Genomic DNA, 16,617 nt, shown 5'->3' with positions numbered 1-16,617 from the left:
TGGGGAAACCGGAACTTGACACAAGTGCTGGGATGGAGGGGTGCAAAGTGTGAGGAGGGATTGGAGGCATGAGATAAGGGGAGGAAGCCTCGGAGGACTCAGGTGGAATGCAGCACCCTAACCAGATCTTCTTGGCCATTTCAGGTTAGAAACCCCGCCCGCCGGCCCAGGTCCAGCTCAAAGGAGGGTTTCACAGCTCCTTGATGAGCCGCAGTGCCATGATGAGCCCCCTGCCGGTGTGTGTGGGGGAGCGTTGGGGGTCTCCTCCTCACCTCCCCAGCACGGCCAGTGCTGAAAAGGGCCCCTGGGAGAACAAACCCAGCTCTGGGGCATTTAGAGAGAAGGAGTCAGTCTTTTGTTATCAGACATAGCTCGGTCATTCCACTGGGGGGAGGGGGACAAAGGCAATCTGGAGGCTGTCATTGGTGGACACAACGAATAGCCCAGAAATGGCTGGAGGGAGAGGAAGACTTCAGAGGTTAAAAATAAATTTAAAAGAAAAGAAAAAAAGAAAGCCCTGGAGGGCCGGTCTAGAAGTACTCGGGGAAGCCGGACCTTCGAGGAGCCATCCCGAGCCTCTGCCCACTTTCCCTCCCTCCCAGCGGCTACTCGACCCTATGGGACTTGACGGACTGCAGAAAGAGTCACTACCAACAAAACTAAGCCAGTAGAGCCCTGAGATTCTTCCCCAGTGACTGTTGCAGAGGCGGGAAAACTTGAATTTTGTAATCAGAGTTGCAACCAGACCCCTAAACGACGCAAATGGGTGGTGGAGGGGCGTAGCTGCACGCTGCAGCATCCCAAGGGGGAAGGAAGATAAGGGGTGGCAGAAACATAGCAGCCCCACCCCGCCTCCGCACCAGCCGGGCCTCGCCTCCCATTCCCCCGCGGCGCGCGAGCCGGGTCCGGGTCAACCAGGCGCGCGCCTGCGCGTGCGCAAAAGGCCCAGCGCCCTAGCTCATCTCCAGGTGCGCTCACGCTTCCGGCCTGCCTTCCCGGGGCGGAAACTCCAGGGCCCGCGCATGCGCTTTCCAGCTCTCCTACTAGGTCGGGAGAGGAGGTCCACGGCTTCAGGTGATCCCGCCCCTCCCTCGCAGCGTGGGACCAATCGTACGGCGGCGGGCGGGACTTTCGCGGAGGCGGCCCGCCCACGCGCTGCGCGAGGCGTGTACCGATTGGTTGGCGCTGGGGGCGCAGGTGCGCGCTTCCCATTGGGTGTGGGCGGAGCGCGAGCCTCCAAGGCGTCTACAGAGGCTGCAGGTGAGCGCGCGCACGTGCCGCGGCTCCCGCCCGGCTGGGGTGCGCGCGCGCGGGCTCGCGGGGGAAGCGGCTGAGAGCTAGGCTGCGGCGCCTGTCCCCTGTGCTCCGCCCCCTCCTCCTTCGCCGTCGCGGCCGTCGCAGAGGCCCGGAGGGAGGGAGCCGCGTTCCCGCCCGCCGCGCCGCCAGTCTCACCCTCGGTCCCACCGCGTGAGGAGCCAGCCGAGCGGAGCTCTGCGCGGAGACCCGAGCCACGGTCGCCCCTCTGCAGGTGCCTGTGAGGAGGCGCCTGGGCCGCAGCCGAGTCCCGAGCCCAGCGGCCGGGCACTCGCTCTCCGCGCTCCGAGGGGCGGCCCGGCTGGAGGAGGCTGTTGCGGGTCAGGCCTCAGGATGAACCGCAGCCACCGGCACGGAGCGGGCAGCGGCTGCCTGGGCACCATGGAGGTGAAGAGCAAGGTGCGCGGGGCCCGGGCTGGGCGAAGCGGCCGGCTAGATGGGGACTGGCGGTCAGAGCCTTGAAGGGGGTGCTCCCGGGGCCTGGGGGAGGCCTGGGGGAAGCCAAGGGCTGGCCGGCGACGGCCTGAGGAGCTGCCCGCTGTCTGGGACCGTGGTGGGCGCGATGGTGGGATTTGGAGGCAGGAGATGGTGGATAATACGCTTGCTGTGAAGAGGACGAGCGTGGGGGGTTGTGTCTGCCCCTGCCCCAGGTAGGGAGGAGACCAGCTGAGCGCTTAATCTATCTCCTTAAAAATCATTCCTGTTCAAGGATGGGAGTAAGGGCCGAGGTATAGCCGAGGATGGGAGGCGTTTGAGCGCAGCGTGGTACGAAAGGTTTGGAGGAATTCTACCTCTTGGCCTTCTGAGTAAAGAGTATTTGGAACACCCGTGGTCACAAAATGTTACCCCTTTCTGTGGCTCAAGGGTGCATCAAGTGGTGAAGGAGAGAGCCCAGGGAACTCAAGAGCCCTTGTAAAGTTAGCTTTGCTTCCTGCTTAGAGATTTTTCTAGCACTAACTTTGGTATGCATTTAATCTATAAAATTAACACTATCGCCTTTCGTTTGAGTAGCACTTCACAGTTTGAGTCTGGGTGCCCTCTTCATTCCATCCTGCTACCTTTTCACATCAAGTGTTTTCACTCTTGACCAACGGTATGCCAATCTGCTGATAATTACGTCAGTATCCACTGAATTCCTAAATTGCAGGGCTCCCTGAGCAGGACGGTGTATAGGGATTAGTGAGGGAATGCTTTCCAACGGGGGTTTTGAGATGGAATTTGAAGATGGTCGGCGGCTACGGGAACATTTTCAGCAAGCATTTCATGAATTGAAGAGCCAAAGGGGACTTAGATAACCTAGTCTGATCCTCTGAGAAGATGGGGGCTCAGAAAGCTTATCACTTCGACAAGGTGTGCTTTTTATGACAAAACCTTAAAACCTTTTACAAAATAAGTTTTAGGCTTTATAGAATAGAAAAAAGAGGACATGGGCTGGGCCCTGAGAACATTGAAAATAAAGAGTTGGGAAGATCAAAACACATGAAAGAATAGGAGAAAAGTAAAAGCATATCAACTCTAAGAATAATGAAACATCATTGAATGTAAGACTATGGGGTGGGGTAGCGGGGAGGAGAATGCAAAATCCAGGAGTGATTTTCAGTGAAGTAGAGTAGGAAGGCTCCCTGGAGCCTGTGGTAGAATGGTTTTTATTATCTGGAACTTTATAAGCAAAGTTCTGTAAGTTGCTGTAACTGAGATGATCACATCAAGAGTATCTGCATTCATTTTTCACATTATTTTACAATGTTATTTTTGACTTAACTCGTGTATCAGAATAGGCACTAGTTAAGAAACCCTTCTGCTTAATAAGAATAGAAATGTAGTTATAGCCGTTTCACGACTATGCTGTCTCCTGTGTCCTCTGTGGAACTGCCATAGCAAATTGAAGTGACACACTTGAACTAAGGGTTAAGATAACTCAAAATATAGAGAGCTTTTCCTCTAGCAGTATAGTGGTGGTAGTTCCGTGGCCAGTGGTTGAACCTTCTCATGGCATTTTTGTCATAAATCTAGTTTGGGTTTGTGGGAGTTGAGGTTAAGAAAAGAAAGACATTTATGATGTTGCATAATCTTACAATTCAGTTTGTGGTCCTAATCTTGGTAGCAAGTATTTAATCTTTTTATCATAGGAAAAAATGAGTAGGGATTCTAGGTGTTCTGATAAATACAGTCAAATGGTAATTTCTCTCTCAGACTAGAAAACCTCGAGCACTTGGGGACTGGAATTTCAGGCTTTCAGCCCTTTTTTTCTGTCAACTGGTTTGTGAATCTTTCCCATACTGCCCATTATACATTTGACCTGCCATACTGGACTTATGGTGAACCGTGTCTCTTAAATAGAATCAAGGCATTCTGAGAACCTGCATCTCATAAAGTGTGGTCCCACTAGTGTTCTCGCCGCTGATAAATAGGCACAGTAGAGGTGCTGTTTCTAGTGTGTCAGTGGCACCTTATGTTTTAAATATATATTTAATGGATTAAATAAAACATTTGGCATCTTTACCATTTAAAAAATATTTGGACAGATGTGTGAAACAATACTTCCTTTTTCACTGCTTTGGTGATATCACAGCTTTTTACAAAGCTGGTCGCTAAGAGGCTGTAACCACAACTTGGTGATGTACAGATCCACGTTTCAGGATTTCTTTTTCTTCTGCATAGAAAACAGTGTCAACGTCATATCTTTGCTCATGGAAGGGGGAAATTGGTACAAATAAAGTAATGGATAATGCAAATATAACTATAGTTAAGTTGTGATACCAGTTACCATGTGACTTTTTTTGGTAACTGATTTATCTTCCTGTTTCTCCAGAGTTGGAAAAGCTCTTAATAATCAAGGTGATGTCCTTTAATAACCTTAGGTTATTAAACACTTGGAATAGTCTTTGAGCTGTACATTTCCTAGTTATTATTCATGGGCAAACAATATTAAGTTTTCATTTCTAGAGTGTACCAAAAGATGCTGGGAGACAGGTGTCCATACACATTCTGGGTGACCAAGGCAAACTAGACCAGGCTAAGAAAAGTTATAATAGTTGTTGATTGGGTCTTAATGTTATCTCTATTTTAGTATTTTTCTTCATGTAGTAAAAAGTTCTCTTAATCCTATTGTTTTGCTGCAAGAAGCATAACAATTTCTCTTTTTTTTTCCTGCTAACATTGCAAAAGGGCACATCTACTTGTGAAGCCATACAATTTTCCATTGTTTTTATCATAACATTTAAGCAAGAGAAAAAAATGTTGAGCAAAGAATTTTTATCCACAAGCTTTAGCAAAAACATTGCAGCCCTAAAATATTCAATTATTAGATGTTACTCCCATTCACCAGGGGAAGTAATAAAACCCTGAGATGAATCAGAAAGCACTAGGATGTTGTGATACCAGAATAAAGAAAATGGAGAAGAAACTATGACTTTTTATAACATCATAAGACTAACTCTGATATGAAGGGTGTTCCCCAGTTATTATTTACTTTGAAACGTGAAGGTATGACTACACTTTTTGAGCGCTTTAGGTATGAGTCACCTTATGTTCTTGACAGATGTTAGTGTTTATGTTTCAGGAATGTGTTTTGGAAACTTTTGATTTGTTAGAGGTAAGAAGTGGTTTTAGTAATTTTTCATTTTAATTTAAAACTAGTGAGTAGTGTGGGTATAAAGCAAGGCAGATGAACTTCTTCGAGATAGCAAAAGCAGTGAGTTCAGAGAGACCATGGGATCCTTAGGGAAATGAATTGACACATTTGTAACCTGCTCAAATTATTCTGTTAGGGACTTTCTCTGCAAGATGCTTAAGGCTGTCTTAGGGGTACATTAGTGTTTCTTGCCAATAATAGATATTTAGAGGAAAAATGAGTTCAGTGGTCAAACATATTTGGCAAACATTTGTTTAAAAACTTTTTTTTTTTTTTTTATCAACCACAGGACTTAACTGAGCGTTTAATATCTGGTCTCCACAGTGATTCCTAAGAGTGTAATTATAGTTATGTAGCATTTCCCAAACTTGTGTGACTGGGGCACTTTTTGAGGAAGGCTGATGAATCTTTCTTAACGTTTCCACATTTGAGGAAATGCCATGCTAGTCCCATTGTTAAGTCATGGATCCTGTTTATTATGGACTAGATGAAGCCAGTCCTTCGTGTTGAGTAAGAACCACTTAATAATTTGGCATTTGGAAGGCAGAGGTGTGAATCTAGAGTAGGGAAGCAGACCTGAGAACCAGAATTGTGGAGATAAATATTGGGCATGATGGAAGTGTCGTCCTCCCTGTTTGTATGATCCCTTAATGCCTCTCATATAGTTATTCTCTTTCCCCACTAATTTCTGAGCTCTGGTGCAGGCCTGAGTCTTTCATTCTCTAGGGCCTAGCACTGTGCCAAGCACGTAAACACTTATGCTTTAATTGGAGAGTTGTAGGACATATATTTAATGTATTGTGTGTGTGTGTTTTTTTAAGATTAACATAGGGAAGACACTTCTTATCTCTAGACCTGTTTCTTATATGACATACCTCCATTTGTATCCTACCTTAGTGCCAAGAAATTCAAAGTCCTTTTTGTATATGTTGCTGTTAATTCTTGCCACTTCCTGTGAAATTGTAATTCCTTTTATGGGGAAGGAAACTTAGATGCTTTTTGCTACCAGTCAAAATAAAGACTTAGGAACATCTTTGTTACCTCATGGCCTGAGTGAGGAGCAGATACTGCTGTCAGGATCTGGGCTCCAGACAGGGTTTGTTTGAGCTGAGTCACTCTGCAGGACAGTCCCCAGTGAGACCTGGGTACCCCAGGGATTAAGTTGAGCCTGCATCTCTTGAAGGGAATGCCCTTCAGAGATGCAGCAGTGAGCAGACACATTCCTGTGCCTTCCTTACGTTGTTTTATCTCCTGATAATGAGGTTTCTGACAATAGACCGTGATATTGGAACTGTCTTCTTCATTAAGGGAAATACTGTGCCTGTGAATTTTTCTGTCATGCACTTTAAGATTGGATCCTGTTACCTTTTTTAAAATTAATATGTTTATTTATAGTTTGGAGCTGAATTTCGTCGGTTTTCACTGGAAAGATCAAAACCTGGAAAGTTTGAGGAGTTTTATGGATTACTGCAACATGTTCATAAGATACCCAATGTTGACGTTTTAGTAGGCTATGCAGACATCCACGGAGATTTACTACCTATAAATAACGATGATAATTATCACAAAGCTGTTTCAACGGCCAACCCACTGCTTAGGATTTTTATACAAAAAAAGGGTAAGTAACAATGTTTAGAAAAATTATTTTAGAATTAGAAGTTGTTTATTTTCCTCATTGATAGGATACACAGAATTCACTACAAATTTAATGAATAGACATTTTGTGTGAATCTTCTTACCATATTAACTAACAAGTGAGTTAAGACATCTGTGATATTATTGGTTTAATTGACATCTTTACACTTCACTAAGTATACTTTGGAAAGATTGCGGGTTGTTTTTTTAATTTATTTTTATTTTATTTTTGGCTGCGTTGGGTCTTCGTTGCCGTGCACAGGCTTTCTCTAGTTGCGGCGAGCGGGGTCTACTCTTCGTTGTGGTGCACGGGCTTCTCATTGAGGTGGCTTCTCTTGTTGCGGAGCACGGGCTCTAGGGGCGTGGGCCTCAGTAGTTACAGCACGCCGGCTCAGTAGTTGTGGCTCATAGGCTCAGTAGTTGTGGCTCGTGGGCTCTAGAAGGCAGGCTCAGTAGCTGTGGCACATAGGCTTAGTTGCTCCGTGGCGTGTGGGATCTTCCCAGACCAGGGATTGAACCCATGTCCCCTGCATTGGCAGGCGGATTCTTAACCGCTGCACCACGAGGGAAGTCCGAAAGATTGTGGTTTTAATTACTTTATAACCTCTTAGATTTTTTAAAAATGGAAATTAGGAATTTATTGAATCTTCACTTTTTTGAATGGAATTTTGTCCATTCAGAAAGATGTGGTAGGAGGAGTATGACTTTGGAGTCAGGGAAACATTCTACTTTTTTGGTAGCAATTAACTTTGAAATCTGTATGCACCACTTAATAGGTACCTGAAGGAAAGCTGTTTATTCTTCCTGGGTCGCGGTATCTTTATCTATAGAATGAACGTACGATCTCATAGGATTACTAGGAAGTTTAAATGAGCTCAGTGCAGTGCTCTGGCATGTAGTATGCCTCCGGTGAATGTTTTCTTTCCTTTTAAGGCATTTTTCACAGAAATAAAACTAGTGAATTATCTGGAAAATCAGAGAGCAAGTCATTATTTTGGAGGAATGTAAACGTTGATATTGGTCTTGCAAAAGAACATTTTAAAATAACCACTCTATATGGCAAAAATTGAAACGTATTTTGAGCCCTAAAACTTTTAACTTTGTGGCCTCCTCTGTGTGTGTGTGTGTGTGTGTGTGTGTGTGTGTGTGTGTGTGTGTGTTTATTTATCTGTGTCCGCCTGTAGATGGCCATGGTGTGTGCCATTTATTCCTTTGTCTTTGGTAAATGAAGAGGTTTGGAAAGGTGACATGAGAGCCACAAGCCCAGTATTGGTGGGATAATCAAAGCCTTACTGTGTTTGTAAACCAACCCAGAAAGCAGTTTGAGAGAGTGGGTAGAAATTACCCTTGAAGGTGAAACTTTCTTTCCAATCAGTTGATAAGCATTGGACCACTCCTAGGGCTTTGAAATTCCACTGATTGTGTATCTTTGCTTCTGGGTTTGGAGGAACTGAAGTCCGCCAACAAAATAAACCTCCAAGGGTAGGGTAACTTACATCTGTATCACTTGACTATTTACAAAATACTTTACAAACATGCAAATTCATTTTCCCAAAGACCCCTAAGATGGATTTCCTAGGTATGTGGCAGGGGTGTGGTACAATTAGAGTGTTACTTCAGGAAGACTCATTTGGCTGTTCAGGATGAATTGGAGTATGCAGCAGTCTTACAGGAGAGAGCAAGGAGCAGGGGGGTGAGAGACGCTGAGAAGCTGCCCCGGCAGGAGACCAGGTGAGGAAGATAAAGGGGAGGATCTGAGAGTCACTGCGCTCCCCCCTGGAGGGCAGAGGGTTGAAGAGGCGTCCAGAGGAAAATAGCTTTCTGGATTTGAGCCTGATGGTGCCATAAAACAGGTACAGTCTGGAAGAGAGATTGACTTGGAAAGAAAATTGGTTTGGTTATAGGACAAAAAAGCTTATCTGGCTGGCGAGTTTCAACCTTGTCCCGTAGGAAATCAGAAATGATGGGCTGGAGCTTAGGGTGGAAATCTAGAGGCTGATCAAAGAGCTGAAAGTCTGCAGAAAAGTGATAGTTGAAATTTTGGGGAGTGGACATAAGGGCTTGCTGAGATGAAGAGCAGGGATGGTTCTTAGAAAGCTATGTATAGAATGTTGGAGAAGGAAGAGAAGACAAAACATTGGAGTGGAACTTGTCACTTTAAGCAGAATAATTTAAATCGTTGTTGCATAGAAGGCCTATCTTGTTAGCAGTTGTAATTTTCATTATAAATTTGCTGTTTGGAACATGTATTTAAATATAGAATGACTATTTTTAAACTACTGCCATCTGACAGAACTTGTTGGATTATCCCCTTCCTTAGAAAGATTATAGGTGTTGGATTATACTACCACATGTTTTTGTTACTGGAATTGTAACACTTACGTGATCATAGGATTAATCCTAACATCTTTTAAGGGCGGTTATCATCTGCTGTTTCCTTTTCAAATATGTTTAGATGTAAACAAAAGTTTTCTATGCTGTAGAGGTAAATAACCAATACAATTCAGAGCCCTTAGAATTTGATCTAGAAATAGGCAGTGTGTTCAACAGAAAATTTTTGTTTTTAAAAATGTAACTTTAGAAAAAAAAAAAAAATGTAACTTTAGGACATCCCTGGTGGTCCGGCGGTTAAGACTCCATGTTTCCACTGCAGGGGGACACGGGTTCAATCCCTGGTCGGGGAACTAAGATCCCGCATGCCACCCAATGCGGCCAAAAAAAAAAAAGTAACTGTAATACAAATATGACTTAAGCAAAACATGAAAAGTCAGTCAGTCGATTCATTCCTGCTGAAAACCCTCCAATGGTTTCCGTTGCATCCAGAATAAAATACATCCTGATTTGTGCTCCACAGCAGCGTCTCCTTCCTCCATTCTCCCACTCCCCCCTCACAGCAACCACATTGGCTTTCTTTCTGTCCCTAGGACTCAGCGGGCTTGTTGCCGTCTCTGTGCTTCTGCACTTGCTGTTCCTTCTGTAAGCAACGCTTTTCCTGCAGCTGGTCCCATGGCTGCCTCCTCCTCCCTCAGTTCTCAGCTCAGATGACTTTCTCAGAGGGGCCTCTTCTGACCACCCTAGCTAGGGCCCCCCAACCTCCACCTTTACCACATTACCCTCTGGTTATTTAGGTAGAGTTAACATGTTTGTTGTCTGTCTTACAGAGTTACACAGTGCCCTGTAGTTTGTGGTGATACCTTTTTTCTTTTAAGCAGAGCTCAACAGATGCTTAAGTAGAAAGCTGATTTTACTTAAACTTTAATGAACATTAAATTCAGGAAACTAATGTAAAACATGGCATTAAGTACAGTTACATTTTCTTGCTTAATTACAGCACATTTTCTGTTTTACGGGCCTGTTGCTTCCAATTTAGGAACCAGTAGGGCAGCAGTTGCACTTGATGTGGCACCAGGCGATGTTTTTAAAAGACAGACATGAAAACGATTTTAAATTTTAAACCGTGTGACCTTTTAAAATCTGATACCCTCTCCCAAATAAAGCTTCTTTGAAGTGAAAGCTCAAGATTGAAGGCATAAACCACTTCATAGCTTGAACTCGGGGGTAGCGTCATTGCATATCTTGAAAAGTTTTATGTTTTACAATAATTTATTGTTAGAGGAGAAAACCCAGACTCTATTTCCAGGGCTGTTATTGTGGAAGCAAAAACAAAACAAAAAACCTGATATTTTAAAAGTTACTTTCGCAGAGCATCCTAGGGCTTTTGCCAGCCCCCTCACCCTGTCAGAGTTTAGAATTTCCTCATTTATTTGAGGGAAAAAGAGAGTTTTTCTTCTCTTGTTGTTCAGGTGGTTCTTGTATGGTAAACAAGCTCAGAAAATATTTAAACGTTGCACCTTTAGAAAAAGTACTCAGGTCGTTCCTGTAGGTTTGGAATGCAGCCAGGGAAATGTGTATTTTTTAAAAGCCTGTTGTGATGATCAGCCAAGTCTGAGGCCCATTGACCTGCACGGACTTCTCGCCAGATCTGATCAGAATACCTACACCACAACTTCTTGCTGTGTCACAGTCTGTTTCTGTGTGCCATCAGACAAACACATTTGTACCATGGGTTTATTCAAAGGAGTATGTTGGAAATACCAGAAGGGCCTTGCTTTAAGCCTCATCTGCGTTAGGACGTGGCCTTGTGGCCCAGACACCTGGAACTGGGCAGCCACTTAAACTGTCTCTTAGAACTTCACTGTGTGTGGGATGTTATTTGGGAGCTGTATTTTAAGGTTATATTTTAGTGAGTCAGGGTTGAATTTAGAAATGGTCTAAGGAGTATACATTTTAATAGTAAATTGTGAAAAATTGTTTAACAGAAGGTACGGCCCCAGAAATAAAAAAATTCTGAGTAACAGCTCAGAATGTGATGCCAGTTGCTTATGACAGAAACCTGGGTGTCACCTTTGACACATACCTTTTTTTCAGTCACCAAGCCTATTAAAAATGTGTTCTAATTACTCTTCAAGCTTATTTCCCCATTCCACTGCCTCTGCCCCAGGCCAGGTACCATCCTAAATTACCTGCAGTAAAACCTCCTGTCTTCCCCGCAGGTCCCTCCTCCAGCTTGCAGCCAGAGTGAGCTTTGTAGGAAAACCAAAATCTTTGGTTTTCTTCCCTTTGCCCTCAGGCTGAAGCCGGTAATCCTCCCCACTTCCCCGGAGGCCCTGTCTGTCTGCAGGGCCCTGGCCGCCTGGACTTGGCTCCAGCTCCTCCTCTTCTCTCCCCTCCCACCCTGCCTTCTCACCGTCTCCTCCGCCGACCCCATCCTGCCCGGCTCTGTATTTGTTGTATCGGCACCCGGAAGTTCTTCCCTCCCTTCTACCTGATTAGCTACTGGTTTGTTTTCCAGTCTCAGTATAAACCACGCTCCCCAGAGAAGCCTTGCCTTACCCTGCAGACCAGGCTGAGTTCCCACTGATAAACTTCACAGCTCTTGGCACCTTTGTAATAATATAATGGTTTCAAGTTCTTTGTTAATTGCCATCTATTTTAGTCTGTAAGCACCATGAAAGCAAGCACCTTAGCTGTTTGGTGCGCTGGATCTGCAGCACACAGCACGATGTCTAGCCACATGGTAGCAGGTGCTTCTTAAGTGTCTGGCATTTGTTATTCCTTATATTAGGAAGTGAAGGGATCTGCAGACTTTGAATATTGCTTTAAGTGATGTTTAATCCTTTTAAAGTTGCCACATGTATTTCATTTAACCATTTTGGATTAGAACAAGGGCTGGCAAACTCAGGCTTACTGGCTGTTTTCATGGAACACAGACATGATCACTCCGTTCTGTATTGCCCGTGGCTGCTTTTGCAACAGAGACCGTATGACCTGCAATACCTAAAATATTTACTGTACAAACTCTACAGAAAAAGGTTGTCCACCCCTTGATTAGAACAATTTCAAAAATTATTTCATTCTTCCCCTGTCTTCCTACTGAACTTGAATGGGTCATAATCTTGAACTTTCTTGATGACTCTACCATGAACTGTTACTGTTTTGTTACTGTACACGGATGCTGCTGGGATTTATATAACGCTTTTGTTTTGTTTGTTTTCAGGTTTGCTTTTTCTTCACTGTAGGCTTTTATTTTTTGTATCTGTGCCTGCCACTCACTGGTGGACCCTTACCCCTGACTGTGACTTAAGACTGTGAGCTGAGGAATGAGATAACCAGGGTTTTTTGGAATTAATGTTTAAAAAGTAAGAGACTCAGAGGGAGGCCCTTCAGGGCTCCCTTCCTCTGTGAGTAAAGCACAGGGGCTTTTTGTGTGTAAGGAAGTGAGACATCCAGTTTGGCTGTTTGGCGGCATTCCAGGGGTAGATCCTTGTCTGTTTCGGTGAGCTGAGATTGTCAGGCTCGGGATAGGTGAGGTTTCGCTGAGCCTATATCACACACTGTTGCATAAAGCCTGGGTTTATACAAGTGAAAGGTTGCCGTGAGCCAGGATTCCAACTTTCCGTCTCTTTCTGAGTTTTGTACTTTGACAGACATGCTCAGGTGGAACGTCAGGCCTGTTCCCTGTAGATGTTCACCTTTACACTTTAAACCGACACCCTGCACCCTGGCTTTCTGCCAAAATATTTCTTTTCCCAGTGGCTGGAAACTGATTAGCTAGATGGGAGAACAAAGGTGCCTTTGTACTGGGGCATATTGCTTTTGAGAATTTAGCAGAGAGCATTCAAACAGAGTCTGGATGCAATGCCAAATTATGCAGATTTGGGGGGTTTTTTGGTCAGGTTTCCCATGAATAGGTATGTAGGCAACTTAGTTTTGTTCTCCTTTCCTATGGTCTGGAATTTCCCATATAAAAATTGTGTGGGCTTTCTTAATTGATTGTAAAATGAAATATACAGTTTTGAATAAACACATTCAGTAGAAGATCATTGTTGATAGATTTCTGGCTACATTTTGCCCAAAAGATTCTTTTGTCAGTCAGTTTATTTCCCAAGCCAAATTATAAATAAATTTCTGTCTTTGTAAGAACACAGTGTAAGTACTTTCTCCATAAATGAAGCAAAATTATCCCCAGGGGGAAAATGCCCCAAAATCAGGTACCACTAGGCTTTTTTTTTTTTTTTTTGGTTGTACTGGGTCTTAGTTGTGGCAGGTGGGGCTCCTTAGTTGTGACATGCATGTGGGATCTAGTTCCCTGACCAGGGATCAAACCCAGGCCCCCTGCATTGGGAGCACAGAGTCCTAACCACTGCTCCACCAGGGAAGTCCCCAGGTACCCCTAGTCTTGTACATTTATCTGAAACTAGCTTTTGAAGAGTGTTCCAGCAGCACTGAGAAAAAAATACTGAAGTTCTCCAGGCTCTGACACACAGTGGACATTTAACATTCACTGTGTGAATTGAACATGTATGGTATTGGCCTTAGTAAGAAAACCTGGGGCCAGTCTTCTGTCTGTACCTTATTTTGTACCCTTAATTTCCTGGTCTATTAAGTAAAGGTAATAATACTTAACGACAGGGGGGTCGAGAGTTGGGTGACAAGAGACTACAGATGGAAGCCCTGTGCAGACACAGTCTGGTGATGTTACTGTTGTCTGTAGCAGTGATTGAGACTAGGACTTTAAACTAGTTCTTGGGATGGTGGGGGCACTTGTGTCTTTTTTATTCTTATTAAATATTTTTTTCATCCTTGGAGATTGTGACTTTTTAGTTTATCCCCATTCCAGTTATTTTTGAAATGTGATTTCACCTTTTATGCCTGCTGTTAATTCTGTTTCCTCATCCTCTGATGAGACATGTTGTTTGTAGACTGTCTACCTCCAGCTGTGGGATTTAAGGAGATCTAGTTTTAGTGCCCTGTTTTCCCTGGTTTACATCAGAGATTATAAATTGCTGGCTTGAAGAATAAATTCAACCCCCAGATGTTATTTTGCTCAAACAGGTTTTTGTTGTTATTTAATTAGGTGTCGGCATTTTAAATGGGAAGGTTTTTTTTTTTTTTAACCTAAAAAAACAAGACTTTCTGACAAGTTGGACTGTCCACACAAATTCCTACAGTCCATGAAGAAAAGCTGCCTGGAGCGAGAAAAGCCATGCCATTAAATGGGGCAGGAGCTCTCAGCTTTGCCAGAATCCTCACCCCTCCCTGTTGTCTCTGTCTTATACCTCAGCCTCTTTCAAAAGTGGGAAAATGAAAGGTTAAGAACTCCCCCAGAAAACTGAGGGAGAATGTATTTGCAGAAGACCAGAATTCCTGTGTTTGATATGCATTCATTTAATTACATTATCATTTTATGTGTATTATCCATTTCATTTAATTACAGGCAGACCTCAGATATATTGTGGGTTCAATAAAGCAAATATCACGATAAAGCAAGTCACATGAATTCTTGCACAAATTAAGCGTGTAATAGCATCATGTCTAAAAAAATACATAACTCAAGTTTAAAATACTTTTTTGCTAAAAAAAAATGTTAACCATCACCTGAGCCTTCAGCAGGTCATAATCTTTCTGCAGTAGTGATGTCAAAGATCACTGATCAAAGCACATCGTAACAAGTATAATAATTTAAAAGTTTGAAGTATTGCAAGAATTAACAAAATGTGACCCAGAGATACGAAGTGAGCAAATGCTGTTGGAAAAATGGCGTCGGTAGACTTGCTCGGTGCAGGGTCACCACAAACCTTCAATTTGTAAAAAAAACACAATTATCTGCGAAGCGCAGTAAAAAGAAGTCTGCTTGTACACTGTCCTCCCAGACTCTAGTACAGGTATTTGAGTTTCAAAAGTGCCCAATTTCGTGTCATTGAGTCAAATATGATAAACATGCAAATTGGAGGTGTTTAAACAAACATAGGGAAAATACAATGTAAATAACTTGTTTTAAATGGTGTTTAAGAATGTGTGTGCGGGGCTTATCAGAATTTCATCTGCCATATTTAATGTTTGAGTCATTGAGCTTTTTCAAATTTAACTTCAACTTTTGGTAACTTCATGGTGAATACTCGAGAGGGCCACCTATTGGGCTTTTCTGGTATAGCATGTCTTACTGCGCTACATTTTCAGCCGATAGGAACAGGCAGATATTTAACGAGTTTGTTTATGTATCAAATATATTTGAGTTGTCCTTTCTGTACAGATTTCACTGTAGATAAATGGGCGTTTTTACAGCATTTCTATAATTATTGTATTTTATTTTTAAACAGAAGAAGCAGACTACAGTGCCTTTGGTACAGACACACTAATAAAGAAGAAGAATGTTTTAACCAATGTGTTGCGTCCTGACAACCATAGAAAAAAGCCACACATAGTCATTAGTATGCCCCAGGACTTCAGACCTGTGTCTTCTATTATAGACGTGGATATTCTCCCAGAAACACATCGTAGGGTCCGTCTTTACAAATATGGCACTGAGAAACCCCTAGGATTCTACATCCGGGACGGCTCCAGTGTCAGGGTGACACCCCATGGCTTAGAGAAGGTCCCAGGGATCTTTATATCCAGACTTGTGCCAGGAGGTCTGGCTCAAAGCACAGGACTATTAGCCGTTAATGATGAAGTTTTAGAAGTTAATGGCATAGAAGTTTCCGGGAAGAGTCTAGATCAAGTAACTGACATGATGATTGCAAACAGCCGCAACCTCATCATCACAGTGAGACCAGCAAACCAGAGGAATAACGTCATTAGGAACAGTCGGACTTCCGGCAGCTCTGGCCAGTCTACTGACAACAGCCTTCCTGGCTATCCACAGCAGATCGAACCGAGCTTTGAGCCAGAGGATGAAGACAGCGATGAAGATGACATTATTATTGAAGACAATGGTGTGCCACAGCAGATCCCTAAGGCTGTTCGCAACACCGAGAGCCTAGAATCATTAACACAAATAGAACTCAGTTTTGAATCTGGACAGAACGGTTTTATTCCTTCTAATGAAGTGAGCTTAGCACCCTTAGCGAGTGGCACAAATGCAGAATTTGAAACGCGCGCTCCAGATCAAAAACTCTTAGAAGAAGATGGAACGATCATAACACTATGAAACCATCGCATCTGAATGTTTTCTGAGTGAGGATGCCATGGAGACTTGTAAATTGGCTAGTTTAAAGCATATGTACCTCTGAACCAGTGATCTGGGATAGGCATGAAAAAAATATATTGCAAGCTTAAAATGTTATTAAAATAGTAGTTCGATAATTAATATAAACGTCAGTGGGTCAGAGGTGAATTTAAGCCTAAAACAAAGGGGCCTTTGCTAATGAAATGATGTGCTTTTGCTATTTTGTCTATAGAGGACTGGATGTTAGAGCACATTCCCAGAACTACACATAAGGACTAGATCATTTCCGTTTGAAGTGGTTGCATATTTAACCTGCTGTGCAGAGCCTGGTTGATTTTTCCTTTAACTGTATATTTTCTAACGTGAAGAAGTCTGAGTCTCTCTTTCGGTACTTTGGGACCTTGGCTCCTATATTCCCCATGTTGTATTTTGATTTTTTAATATTGTTCCTCTGTTGCTAATTGTAGCGAGTAATTTTTTCAAATGCTTTTTTTTCCCCTAATTTCTAAGAAATCAAATCAATTGA

The 16,617-nt window shown here is 43.3% G+C and overlaps 1 protein-coding gene across 1 annotated transcript; it reads left to right on the top strand.

Annotated features, from left to right (window-relative positions):
* The first annotated feature begins 1,404 nt into the window (after nt 1-1,404).
* PARD6B (par-6 family cell polarity regulator beta) lies at nt 1,405-16,617 on the top strand. Its single transcript, XM_024750448.1, has 3 exons — nt 1,405-1,713; nt 6,344-6,566; nt 15,244-16,617. The coding sequence occupies exons 1-3, from the start codon at nt 1,648-1,650 to the stop codon at nt 16,071-16,073; spliced, it is 1,119 nt and encodes a 372-aa protein (XP_024606216.1). The 5' UTR covers nt 1,405-1,647; the 3' UTR covers nt 16,074-16,617.

The sequence above is a fragment of the Neophocaena asiaeorientalis genome, unplaced genomic scaffold (genome assembly GCF_003031525.2).
Source record: "Neophocaena asiaeorientalis asiaeorientalis breed wild unplaced genomic scaffold, Neophocaena_asiaeorientalis_V1.1 scaffold606, whole genome shotgun sequence".
NCBI classification, from domain to species: Eukaryota; Metazoa; Chordata; class Mammalia; order Artiodactyla; family Phocoenidae; genus Neophocaena; species Neophocaena asiaeorientalis.
This window is presented reverse-complemented; position numbering and strand designations above follow the sequence as displayed.